This window comes from Rhincodon typus, chromosome 4 (genome assembly GCF_021869965.1).
Source record: "Rhincodon typus isolate 14 chromosome 4, sRhiTyp1.1, whole genome shotgun sequence".
Classification (NCBI taxonomy): domain Eukaryota; kingdom Metazoa; phylum Chordata; class Chondrichthyes; order Orectolobiformes; family Rhincodontidae; genus Rhincodon; species Rhincodon typus.
In genome coordinates, this window is record NC_063335.1 from 20,815,856 (window position 1) to 20,830,169 (window position 14,314).

Genomic DNA, 14,314 nt, shown 5'->3' on the forward strand with positions numbered 1-14,314 from the left:
CAAATATAGATTGAATGAGAGCTGTGTACAGAAGGCAGCATAACAACATGCTAGTTCACATTGTTTGAAGAGAATCAATATGTTAAACAGATGGGAGCAACATATTTATCAGCAACGATCTGGTAAATAACAAAAGGGCAGTATATTACTTTAAAATAACAGGAAATAATCTGTCTGAGATGTAGAGGAGAGAAAAACAGGTCCAAAGACTAATTATCTTAACAACATGAGTACAGATACCATTGATTCAATTTTAACCCTTCTAGTGAATTGTCAGGAAAGGATAAAATGAAGGATTAGACTGGTGGAAATGGTCACTCTCCTTCTAGCAGCCACAATATAATAAAAGTCAGGATTCAATTGTGCAAGTAAGACGAATGCAAGTTTTAACCAGTGCAGTTCAAGGTTTCACAGACAAAGACAAAGCCATTCGAGAATGCATGGCAGAAGCAGACCCACACTGAGCAGTGTGATGAATGTCACAGGGGCTTGATGAATATATGCAACATTCACAGGTGCTCCTTCATTTCATTGTCAGTAATGATTCAATCACTGTTTGGTATATAAACTGGATTTCAAGGGTTCCAGACAGACAAAGGCTCAAATTTCTTGGCCTACGATGCAGTAAATCAGGATTCTCAGACTGTCGAGAAAGCTGGTTGCAGATCTCTGCATTTCCACTTACACACAGATTGCTCACTGGACTGGCCAATCATGCCAGTGAGAGTGTTCACTACGATCAATTTTAATGGCACTGATGGCAACAGACAGACAGAAAAAACAGTAATGCTTGCAACTCTGTATAAACGCATTCATCAGGCAGCATCCAATCTTTTGAAATGCAAAAGCTTCCAATTCATCAACATCCAACTGACATGCAACCACAGAAAGGTTATGGTAGTATGTGCTACGTTTTTATTTTCTCAGAGTCAGGCAATACATTTATATATAAACTTGTACAACTACATTTTTTCTACAATAACAATTCATGAGCGGAATAAGTGAAAAGGGGCTCAAATCAATGTTAAGATAACTCAAATAAGCAAACTTGTTTAGCAGAATTTGACTTGGATGATAACAGCTTTATGAAGTACACATCGTCGAGCCTTACAATTACTTTTACAATAGCGTACAACGTATTTAGTAAAAAATCACAGTAAACCGGACAGATCATGCAATTCCGATCAAACGAATCGATGCAAAGAGAAAGGCAGAGGAGAGTGGGTGGGGTGGGAGAGAACATTATCGCAGTTGAGAGCCGCAAGTTCTCTCGAAAAACGAAATCTGAGTTGGCGGAGACCTTTTTTTTGGTCTTAAAATTTGTGGGGAGAAAAAAAAAACACATGATCTGCAGCAGCAGTCGGGATTAAAAGGGGTTTGGTTGGCGAGGAGCATTGTCAAAGAACAGAGATCTCTCCCTGGGACTGTGCATCATCACCACCAGCACCCACCCTCCTTTTACAGCTGTCAGCCCCACCACCTTCACAGTGAGGGAAGGAACAGGGCAGATCCCCGCCATCGGTCGATCTCTCTTTCTCTGGGAGAATCCCTCTCTCTCTTTCTTTCTTTCTTTCTTTCTTTCTCTGTGAGAATCAATCTCTCTCTCTCTCTCTCTCACCTTGATCCACCGGCACCGCCTCCATCTTCGTCTCATTAGCAACGCGAACTGCGTCCGCACCCCGCAACATCGACCGACCTGATTGGCTGACAGCTCGCCGTCCAAGGGCGGGGTCTCTCCTTTGGCCCGCCCCCTTCTCCCTGACTCTCTCTGATTGAATACCACTTCACTCGGTTACCCACAAACTTTCGAATATGCCCGCTGGCAGGGAAGGCTGAAACCCGATCGGTGATGCCCCGAGGGGGGCGTTAAGCCCGAGGTGGGCTGGAGGGTGTTGGCTTCACTCGACAAAAGTGAGCACAGTGCCCGCTGACCTGGGCCAAAGCGCCCTGACAAGATGAGCATCAATGGACTGGGCGTGTACTCGCTGGGAATTTAGAAGAATGAGGGGGGAAGGGGAATCTCATAGAAACATATAAAATCCAGATGGGACTGGACAGGCAAACGCGGGAAGGTTGTCCCCGTTGTTGGGGAAGTCCAGAAGTGGAGGGTCACAGTCTAAGAATAAGGGGACCCAGATGAGGAAGAATTTCTTCGCTCAAGAGAGTTGTGAACCTGTGGAATTATTTCCCACAGGAAGCTGTTGGGGCCAGTTTGTTAAATGTGTTGGAGCTGGACATGGGCCGTGCGGCCAAAGGGATCAAGGGGTACAGGAAGAAAGCGGGAATGGGATACTGAGATTGCATGATCAGCCGTGACATGTTTCTATGGAATTTAATGTGAGGAACAAAAGCAAAACAGGAGATGTCCAACAGATGAATGTCCTGAGAAACCGCATTAAATGGGGGTCATTACACCCTTGTGGTAATTCCAGCAACATGTTGTGGAGTCATATTGCCTTTACCTTGAGGTTTGCTCCAGTGTAAAGGCCACCCGCTCAGAATGGCAGTCAGGCAGTGAAAGCGATTAACCAGGTCATTGAAGATACCTGTTATCACACACTTCTGGAGCAGGTGGGACTTGAACCAAGACTTGGCCTAGCTCAGAATTAGGAACACTATGCCACTGTACCACAAGACTCCGAATTAGGTGGGGAATTCTGTTTCAGTGACAGTACCACTACACCACGGTCAAAATCACAACAGGCAGTTGAAAAGCATTTTGTCAGGAATACATGGGACCCCACGTTGATTCAGCACATCCTCCAAATGGTTGAGACAGCTGCACCGCCTTTCACTAAAGCTATTCAATCCATTATATTCAAAAACAGGGGAAATGAACTAAGAGGAGCTCATTTTTTACCACTGACTTTTCATAAAGGAAACAGATCTTTTGGATTGTGAGTTAAAAACAAAGACAGAGGTTTGAATCTGATAGGAATCTGAGAAAAGTGGGCCATAGTGAGATTTGTGCTAGAATTGCATGAGAAGTCTGATGAGGCCTGACTCAATGTCAGCGGCATCTTGTATGTTTTTGATGAGTGGCGAGGTGAGTTTCTGGCAGGGCGGTGGAGAGTTGGCAATTAAGGGTAATTATAGCCTATTAAATGCCTTGTTAATGCCCAACTTGCTTTCTTAATATTCAGCTTTCTATATTACCAAATGCAAGATATCATAAAATCTCAACATGGAAATTGGAGCTGATACTTGGCAAAATCAGCTCACGGTTGCTACAAAGAACCCCCATGTTGAACATCAGATATAAACATGTCAGGACACGTTCCGGGGCACTGGTGACATGTACCCTACATCCTCAGACATTAACATCCAATATCTGCCAGCCCTTAAGAAACCCTTGTGGCACACCTCTGATAGACTTAGAGGATGTTTTTGCACATCAGTGGTGCACCAGCAGCTATTATTATAATGTTGCAGCAAGGACTCTGTGCACTCAGGGACACACACCCAGCTCATAGACTGGACCAGGTTGCATCCACAGGCTGTTCACTTGCTGTCATAGTGCTCACTCGCTGAACAACTTGGATCTATACTTCCAAGAATGAAGAATAATACAGCACAGGAACAGGCCCTTCAGCACTCTAAGCCTGCGCCGACATATTTTGCCCTTCCATACTAAAACTATCATTACTTACAGGATCCATAGCCCTCTCTTCCCTTCCAGGAAATTATAGGCTGGTGAGCCTGATGGCTGTGGTGGGGAAGCTCTTAGAGAAAATACTGGGGGACAAGATATATGCACATTTGGAAGAAAACGGACTAGTTAGTGACAGACAACATGGTTTTGTACAGGGAAGGTCATGTCTCACCAACCTGATTGAATTTTTTGAAGAGGAGACAAAGATTATTGATGAGGGAAGGGCTGTGGATGTAATTTATATGGACTTTAGTAAGACATTTGATAAAGTTCCACCTGGCAGATTGGTACAAAAATTAAAATCTCATGGGATTCGGGTGGGCTGGCTAGATGGATATGAAAGTGGCTTGGTCATAGAAGACAGAAGATAGCATTGGAAGGTTGTTTTTCAGAATGGAGACCAGTATCTAGTGGTGTTCCGCAGGGATCAGTCTTAGGTCCTCTGTTGTTTGTTGTATTTATAAATGATCTGGAGGAAAATGTAGGTGGTCTGATGAACAGGTTTGCAGATGACACGAAGATTGGCGGAGTTGCTGATAGTGACAACGATTGTGAAAGGCTACAACAAGATGTAGATAGATCGGCAATTTGGGCACAGAAATAGCAGATGGAGTTTAATTCAAACAAACGTGAAATGATGCGTTTTGGAGGATCAAATTTAGGTGTTAATTATACTGTAATTGCCAGAATGCTTCGGAACATTTACGTTCAGACGGATCTGGGCACACAGGTCCACAGCTCCCTAAAAGTGGCAACTCAGGTGGCCAAGGTGATTAAGAAGGCATGTGGCATGCTTGCCTTCATCAGCTAGGGCATGGATTACAAGAGTTGGCAAACCATGTTGCAGCTATATAAAACCCTTGTCAGGCCGCATCGTGAGTATTATGTGCAGTTTTGGTCGCCACACTACCAGAAGGAAGTGGAATCTTTGGAAAGAGTATAGAGAAGGTTCACTAGGATGTTGTCTGGTTTCGAGGGCATTGGCTATGAGGAAAATTTAAAACTGTTTTCACTGGAAAGACAGAGGCTGAAAGGAAACCTGATCAAGGTCTATAAAATTATGAGAGGCATACTAGGTGGATAGTCCAGAGGCATTTTTCTAGGGTTGAAGTTTCAGTTACAAGGGTGCGCAGGTTCAAGGTGAGAGGGGGAAAGTTTAAGGGAAATGTGCGAGAAGTTTTTCACACAGGGAGTGGTAAGAGCGTGGAATGTGCTGCCAGAGGAGGTGGTGGAAGCAGGCACATTGGCAACATTCAAGAGACACCTGGATGGTTACATGAATAGGGAGGGCAGAGAGAGATAAGGACTGAATAAGGGTAGAAGATTTGTTTTTTAGGTTAGTTAGGGCACGATGATCGGCACAGGCTTAGAGGGTGGAAGGGCTGTACTTCTCTTTTGTTCTTTTGTTTTTGTTCTCATGTTTTTGTCTGGGGACTTAGTGAATGCTGCTGTTTTGTCTGCTTCCACCACCTCCTCTGATAGTGCGTTCTAGGCACTCACCACTGTTTATGAGAAAAACATGCCTCGCACATCTCTTTTAAGCTGCCCCCACACTCCCACCCTACCGCACCTTGAACCTGTGTCCCCTAGTAATTGACCCCTCCACCCTGGCAAAAAGCCTTATACTTTCCATCTATCCATGCCATTTACAATCTTATAAACTTCTATCAGGTCGCCTCCTCAACTTCCTATGTTCCAATGAAAACAAACCCAGTCTATCTGACCTTTCTTCATGGCTAAAATTCCCCATACCAGGCAACATCCTGGTAAACCTTTTCTGTACCCTCTCCAAAGCATCCACATTCTTCTGGTAGTGTGGTGACCAGAACTGTACGCATGCCTTACATTGCCTTGCCTTGTCTTTTGCTTTGCTGGTGCCAGCCAGAGCTACCAGGCTCACAGTGCCTCTGTTTTGACATTCTACTTTGCACAGACACAATGATAGGAATCTTGTCGTGGTTGTCAACAGCCTTCAGTCATGTCAAAAGAGGTGGACTTCACCCAGGGTACCCAGCAAAGTAAGAAAAGGGCAGCTTCCAAAACCAGTCCATTGGCTTGGACAAAGTCAATCAACCAATCATGAGCATCTTGATTCTCACCGCCACCACGTGAGGAGCGAGAAGCCTAATGTCAAGCAGCTCACTACCTGCCTTGACTCTTTCTGCCCTATTTTGGGCAGTTTCAGTTAGAACGATGCGGCATGGTAGCTCAGTGGTTCGCACTGCTGCCTCACAGCACCAGGGACCCAGGTTCAATTCCACCCTCAGGCGACTGTCTGTGTGGAGTTTGCACGTTCTCCCCATGTCCGCGTGGGTTTCCTCTGGTGCTCCGGTTTCCTCCCACAGTCCAAAGATGTGCGGGTTAGGTGAATTGGCCATGCTAAATTGCCCATAGGGATGTGTAGATTAGGTGGGTTATAGGGGGATGAATCTGGGTGGGATGCTCTGAGGTTCGGTGTGGACTTGTTGGGCCGAAGGGCCTGTTTCCACACTGTAGGGATTCTATGAATGAGAGAGGGGCAGGTATTACAGGAGATTAAAGTGGATGGCATAGCTGTTAGTTGTGGTGGAAGTGTCCTGAGCAGCTAAATCGGTGCAACAGAGCATATCCAGTGGTGTTGGGGGCCGAGGGTGGGTGACAACGAGTGAGGGAAGATGTTGTGGGCAATAGTGAGAGTGGCAGAGCATAAGCCCTGGTGGGAGGTGATGTTAGAACCCTCACTGATTTTTCACTATTCTTATTTGTATTCTTTAATCAATTTTGATTTGGAGCTTTCAACTGGAAATTGTAAACTGAGAATGACTTGTGGACTTTGGGACAGTTTGGCCCTGTCCTTAGCTTTGAAAGTGTCTTTATCCTGTATGGCCAAAGGGGAAATTTACAAACACTTAACACCCTTATTCCCATATATCTGCATGCCATGTACTGGTCCCACATTCTAATTAGTGTCTCGTTGCCTTTTTATGCAAAACTGGTACAGGTTTTCTAGCCTTGCCTCTCTACCATTTTACTCTTTGCAAAATTTCATTGTTTGATGAGAGAGAGGCCCTTTGATGAAATGCCACTTTGCCGCTTTCCCTGCTGGATTGCAGAACATTGTTGATCCGTTTGTGGCTTTGGGCACATGTTTGTAGCTGGACCCCACAGCTGATTACCTCCTCCGCAATCTCCACCCAAACTGCTTTGGTCAAGAAGGAGAGTCTTCTATTGCCATCCTGGGGAAAAGCACCAGACACCAGGCTTGGAGGAGAACCTTTAGAGTTCTGCTGAACTATGCGGCCACTCCTTGTCTGTACGTAGACATTTTGCTGAGGGTGGGAAGTGTGAGGGTATGTTAGCCACAGATAGTTCTTTCTTCTCAATGGAATTTATCTTCACTCAGAATTATGAACTACTTCCTTAAATATTTATCTACCATCTAATTAGTGACTTATTTTCGCAGTCTACTTTAACCAATGCTGTCTTCATGCATTTGTCATTGCCTGTATTTACATATAAGATGCTAGTTTCATAACCAAGTTTCTCACTCTTAAATTGAATTTGACATTCTTCCATGCTATCATCACTCTTCCCTGTGGCATTATTTGATATGAGTTCATCAATTAATGCTATGCACAGGATTGTCATAAGTTTACGGAGATGAGTGAGGACAGGACCAGCTAGCTGTGATGCTGCGCTTTGACTAGTTTCTAACAATATTTGATTAAGTATAATGGTCAATTAAGTGAGGACCTGATGCCTGAGGAACTGTACTGCAATGAACAGACATCATCCACTGAAAGAAGGGGGAGAAAAATGCAAAATTTATGCTTTAAGATATAATAAAATCTGACATATATGCACTATTCCTTAATGTGCAACCTTTAATGATTTTCTGGTTGTAAATATGGCAATAAGAATTTATTATGAGTTTTGGCCATAAAAAGTGATTGAAAAGGGGCTGGAAATCAAAGCACTGAGGATCATATTTTCTCCACAGTTACATTGCAAAAATGGCAGACAGTGATTTGAGCCTCCCTTCCTGATACACCATATCACATATAGCTTATATTCCTCACCTGAATGGAAAGCAAGAAAAGAGTTAAAGGAAGAGAAGCAGAAACAAAAACAAAACCAATCAGAGCAGAAAAAGAGGAGGAAGACAGCATGAAAGACCAAGACAAAGAAAGTAGAGATTAGGTAAGTAGAGAGTCATGGACTCATACAGCACAGAAACAGACCCTTCGGTCCAACTAGTCCACACTGATCATGTTCCCAAACCAAACTAGTCCCATTTGCTGGCATTTGGCCCATATCCCTCCAAATCTTTCCTGTTCATTTTAAATGTTGTAACTGTCCCTGCAGCCACCACTTCCTCTGGCAGTTCATTCTACATATGAATCACTGTCTGTAAAAATGTTGTCACTCGTGTCCTCTTTAAATCTTTCTCCTCTCACCTCAAAAATATGCTCTCTAGTTTTGAACTCTCCCACACTACGGAAAAGACCCTTGTTATTCACCTTATCAATGCTCCTCATGATTTTATAAACCTCTATAAGGTCACCCCTCAAACTTCTACACTCCAGTGAAAAAAGTCCCAGCCTATCCAACATATATTCATAACCTCAAACTTTCCATTCCCAGTAACATCCTGGTAAATCTTTTCTGAACTCTCTCCGATTTAGTAATATGCTTCCTATAGCAGAGTGACCAGAACCATTCACAGTACTCCAGAACAGGCCCCACCAATGTCCTGCCCATATGCTAGGAGTTACCACACTCAATTTCATAGTGTGTGGTGTTATTTTAAAATCATTCTGTCTGTACTTACTTAATGTTAACTTTTTCCATTATTAATTCCTCTATCTACATTTCTACAACTGCCCATGTAAACCTTTTACTGCAACACCAATTTGACCTAATTGCAGTGTGAACTTTTCATACCTTGATTTTCACAACAAATGATGGTATAAAATTGAATTTATTATACTATTGATGAAGGGAATACAACAATTGAAATCTATAATGTTATAATATCTATTGAATTTTTAGTCAGCAATTCCTGGTACATTGCTCTCCACTGTCCAAACCCAGTTCTGATATCTGCAGTACTCATATACTTTGGAAAATCAACTTAATAATTTGTGAAATCTGGTATGTCTGTGATGTGTTGCGTTGAAAAAATTTATAAATAAATTATCACATTCTTATGATCAAAATATTCCCATTTACCCATATCCATTTGCTATTGTATCAATAGGTGACACTGTAGTAGGATTTCTGGCATTAATTTATTCATTAACCTATGCAGATAAGTAATGTTTAAAAGGATTTAAATCAACGTGCAGTTCAGTTTTTAGCCACCAAGTGGTGTTGCAAAGCAATTTTACTTTTCAGAAGCCTAATGCCAATAAACTTTGCCTTAATGCTGCTTCTGTTGTGTCGTGATAAATATTAAAGTTTTCTTAACTATATTATCTGTATAAATGTTGAACTTTTTTTTGGGATCTTTAAATTTTGTTTCATTCTTTGTCCATGGCATACACGCATCACAAGTGAAGCCAACATCTATTGCTCATCTTTAAACACCCTTATGAAGGTTGTAAAAACCATGTCTTTTTATTTTTCTGCATTTTAAATTGTAGACTGAAATGAGAAAAGAACTGCTTAAGCCAAGGATTGCTAGAGGATTGCTACATGTTTTACAAGCCAAGTAACCGGACACTCATTACAAGCATCATTTACAAAACTGCTTGCTCTGGCAGTGATTAAAGTGTGGTTTATAGATAAGCTGCAGCAGAAGGATTGTGTCGGGTGGCAACAAGAAGCTGATTGGTCTGTTGACTTGTGACCTTATTTTACGGTGATCACGCAGGTTGAACATGATTGTCCTCCATAAGGGCTTCTATTTGTGGGTCCTCACTTCTTTTGCTGAAGAGGCCAATCTGGGATCCACAGATTCTATTGCAGTGTGGGCATTGGTGGGTGATAATGGTGATTGGAGGTGGTGGTAGGTGGATCTTCCTGATGTTCTGTCTCTCCTTGTGCAAGAGTTGCTTCTGTTCAGTGGTGCGGTGGAGATTGTTTTCATGGCATATAGCTCTTTGCTGTTGTATCTCCAGTGATTCTGGTTTGTAGCTATGTCCTCCCAGTTGTTGAATTTGACATGGAATTTCTTGAGGTTGTTCCGGATGCTATCTTTGACGCATTTCTTTTGGTCACCGGGGCATGCTGACCTTCCTTTAGCTGGGAGTACATGATCTGCTTCGGGAGGCATGAGTTGGCATGGCTCGTCCATGGGACTTGCTGTTGAATTGTGTTCGTGGTGATGCTGACTATGTTGGCCTCCGTCAAGATGCTGGCGTTGGCGAGCTTGCCTTCCCAGGTGATCTGCAGGATTGTTCGTACGGATCTGTGGTGGTGTTCCAGTGCATTAAGGTGCTTACTGTAGGTAGTCCATGTTTCAGCTCCATATAGCAATGCGGGAAGGACAAGGCTTTGACAACTAGAAATTTAGTCTGAGCCTGTAGGTCATGGCCTTCAAACACCCTTGTTCTGAGTCAGACATAGGCTCCACTGGGCACAGCTCAGATGTTGTTCTATTTCTGCATCAATGTTGGCCTTGGAGAAGAGAGGGCTGCCGAGGTATGAGAAGTGTTCCACATTTTCAAAGTGATGATTATTGACCTTTATTGTAGAAGGGATGGCGGGACTGTTGGGTGGTGGTTGATAGAGTACTAGAGGTTTTTTTATGTTACTGGTAAGGTCTAGGAGCTTATATGCCTTAGCACAGCCATCCGAGATGCACTGCAGATCTACTGCAGAGTGCTGCGATGGTGTTGTCGTTAGCATGTTGAAGCTCCAAGATGGAGATGTTGCAGAACTTGCTGTTGGCCTTGAAACTCTTATGGTCAAACGACCTACCATCCATACGGTAAATGATTTGAATTCTCTTATGCAGGTTTTGGCCAGTGAGATGGAGGATAGCGACAGTGAACAAGGTTGGTTCGATGATGCATGCCTCCTTGATGCCTGCCTTCACAGTGAAAGGCTCAGACTCCAGTCCACAGTTGCTAAGCACATTGCAGACATGTCATCATACAGCAGCCTTAGCATCCTGATGAACTTATCTGGGCATCTGCATCGTAACAGAAAGTCTGGCCGTTAACTGTGTCGAAGGCCATAATTATGTTGATAAAGGCCATATAAAGCAGTTGTTTCTGTTCCTGACATATTTCTTGTATTTGACATGCTGTGAAGATCATGCCTGTTGTTCCTCTGGATGGGCAGAAGCCACACTGTGATTCAGGAAGTATATAATGGCAGAAGGCTGTTGGCAGGATACATTCAAGTACTTTGCCAGTGGTTGACAGAAGGGAGATGCCTTCACCATCAGCCTTGTCATCCTTTTTGAATAGGGTCACGATCAAAGTGTTCCTGAGGTCTGAGGGGAGCTCTTCTTTGAGCTAAATCTTATAAGCAAAGCATGTATGTGATCATGGAGATGTAGGCCACTTTCCTTTAGGATCTCTGCAGGAATCCCATCAGGACCAGCAGCCTTGTTGTTTCTTAGGTTCCTTATGGCATCTAGTACCTTGGTTGCAGGGAGATTCTCCCATGTCACCTTGGGGGATTTAGTTGAAGATTTCCAAGTTGATATTGGTATTACGGTTGAGGAGTTCTTGGAAATGCTCTCTACAGTGGGTGTTTATTGACTCATTTTCCTTGGGCAGTTTTTGTCAGTTTTTAGAGCGCAGGGAGTTTAGAACACAGTAGCTTGGAACGTATACTGTCTTAGTGGCACTGAAGAATCTGCTTGTGTCTCTGGCATCTGCCAGTTGCTACATTTCCAAGGCTTTACCTATCTCCCATTTCTTTTTGAGCTCCCTTACCCTCTTCTGGACATCAGCCTTAGCTTTGGCCTTGCAGTTGGTGTCACTGTCAGTCAATGAGCTGTTCAATTTCCTCATCATTCTTATCGAACCAGTCCTGATGATTTCTGGACTTGTACCCAAGGATGTTATTGCAGGTATTGAGAATTGTTGAGTTAAGTAAACTCCAGTATGCTCCTATGTCCTCTGGGTATTCCCGAGGTAGGTTTTAGCAAGTGAGGCCTGTAGATTTTGCATAGTGACTGTGTCACCCAGGTTCTCGATGTTGAATCTTGGCTGGATCTGCTTCTTCTGAACCCTCCTCTTTTTGTGTAGTCTGATGGGCAATGTGGAATGGGTAAGGCAGTGATCAGTCCAAAAGTCATCTGAGCTGATCATAGCCCTCGTGACATTCACATCCCAACAGTTCCTGAAGTGAGCAATGACATAATCAATGAGATGCCATTGGTTCGAGTTTGGGTGCCTCCAAGATGCTTTGAACTTGTTTTTTCTGATGGAAGAGTGTGTTTGTGATGGTGAGGTTGTACTCAGTGCATTTTGTGAGAAGGAAGACTCCATTGGAGTTGATGTTTCCAATGCCTTCCCTTCCTTTGGTGCCATTCTAAAGGTTGTGGTCTTGACCAACCCTGGTATTGAAGCCTCCAGGAAGAATTATGTTGTCCTCCTGGCAGATGCTTGACAACAGTGTGTCAAAGTTGGCATAGAAAATCTCCTTTACTTGCTCCTCCGATTCAAGGTTTGGGTAATAAGTGCTCACAATTGTAGCCATCTGCTTGTTGGTGAGCATCAGGTGGATGGTCATGAGTTAGATGTTCAGAGAGGCAGGTGATGAACTTGTTCTTAATTGCGAATCCAAAACCATGAATTCTGGGCTAATCAGGAGCCTTACCTTTCCAGAAGAAGGTATAACCATCATTCACCTCCTTCATGTGCCCTTTCTCTGCAAGCTGGGTTTCAGAAAAAGCAGCTCGGTCAATCTGGCATCTCTCCAATTCTCTGGCTATGATTGCAGTTCTTCTCTCATGTCGGTCACTGTTAGCTGGGTCCATCAGGGTTCTTACATTCCAGGATCCAAAGTTTATTATTCTTTGTTTCTGACTGTGGGTGATCCCTCTGGACTCAGTAATCCAGTCAGGAGTTTTGAGGCAGGCTATTTTTATGGCACCTTTTCCAGCTCCCCTCCCCTATGTGGTGAGCAGAGTGGATCCTAAACAGGGCTGCTCAGTCATGGGCGCTGCTGCCGAATGCTCTATCTGCCTTGTCCAGGAGCAAGATGACTGAACCCAACACCCATTGCCTAATATTTCAGTTTGTGATTAGAGGCTTCTAGACATCACAGTCCTGCCCCTGCGTCATTAGCTGATCACTATAGGACTTTTGTCCGGGATATAAATGGGCCGGTGCCACTTGGGATGACGCCTGTGCATCATGTATTTTAATGTAGGGTGGTGGTGCATAGATAGACACCACATGGACCTTGGCAGATAGGGATTGAAACCCAGTGGCATGGAGACCAAGACGACCAGTGGCCCTTCTCTGTTGCAGCCTTTGTTCACCTTCACAACCATTGTGATGCTCTAATTTAAGTTCAGCTATCATTCTCTACCTGCTCTGCTGTTGCGGTCTTCATAGATTGAGTTTTGTCTGGAACCTCCCCCTTGATCTTTCCAGAAGTTACGCTACAGAGCGTTTAGCTCTTGTGGTCTGAGGTGTGGCAATCCTTGGACCTGTGACCTGTTGACAATAGCCTTCTGCCTGCCAACAACTATGTGATTGGCTCTTAGGTAGCTGAACAGCTTGGGGCAGAGAATAAGATAATTAGAGGTTTTCAGATTTCCACAAGCTCAGGAACTCTCACTGTTCTCTGCAGTAAAATCCACTTTAAATATGGAAACTAGTTTAACTTTCCAACAACATTTGCCATAAACTGTGACCTTTAATTACTAATTTAATTATTAGTGTGAACTGTCCTCTGTGCTTCCTACTAATTAGCAAAAGGCTCTGGAGAAGGGACACAGATGTCGCATTATGATCAGCACAAGAATAATCCTATGAAAAGGAACCACTGAACTGCTTTCCTAATCTTCACGTCCACCCATAACACACATTTTTTTCTTGTCTGTGTCTGTGTGTAAGGGATAGTTTATAAGGGGTTAGAGTTTTAACTAGTAGAGTTATAAGCCAACAATTCATATTTGTTTAACTGTAGCCAGAGTCTATTTAATTGTAATAAATTTATTTGTTAAGTATGGAAACATGCTTCATTGCTGTTTGCCAACTTGGGTTGAAAAATCAGGTAAATTGAGGAATTTTAGAAACTTTTTTAAAATCCTTAACTTTTGTGATGACTTGGAATAACAACTTCCTGTGCGTTGCATCAGTGAGGTATAATAATGTCATGATAGGCCAACTTAAATTGCTGAAGACCTTGCAGTTTGAGTCCATCCACTGTGCTGTTGGAGAAGGTCTTCCAGGAATTTGACCAAACAGCAATGAATAAGTGAAATATTTCTATGTCAGGAAGATGTCTAGAAATGAAATCAAGCACCCCATCTTTCAGTTAGAAACTTTACATTCTTCCAAACTCAACAATGAGTTCAATAATTTCAGATCATAATCACTGCCCTCATGTTTTGATGCCAGGTAAAGAATATATGAACACCAAGTGCACAAAGGAACACATGAAAAGATTTAAAGTTTTAAGATCTTTATTGTAAAAGAAATCAATCAAAACCAAAATCAACTCCACACTTTTTAGTAAGCAAATAATAAATTACACTGCTTAGCTCAA

At 43.1% G+C, this 14,314-nt stretch overlaps 1 protein-coding gene across 1 annotated transcript in view; it reads right to left on the minus strand.

Annotated features, from left to right (window-relative positions):
• The window catches only part of zc2hc1a (zinc finger, C2HC-type containing 1A), a 58,020-nt gene extending 56,319 nt beyond the window's left edge, over positions 1–1,701 (minus strand). Inside the window, exon 1 of the mRNA XM_048596412.1 lies at positions 1,619–1,701. Within this exon, the coding sequence (XP_048452369.1) occupies positions 1,619–1,688 (70 nt within the window). The 5' untranslated portion in view covers positions 1,689–1,701. The remainder of the gene's footprint in view (positions 1–1,618) is intronic.
• Positions 1,702–14,314: the final 12,613 nt, after the last annotated feature.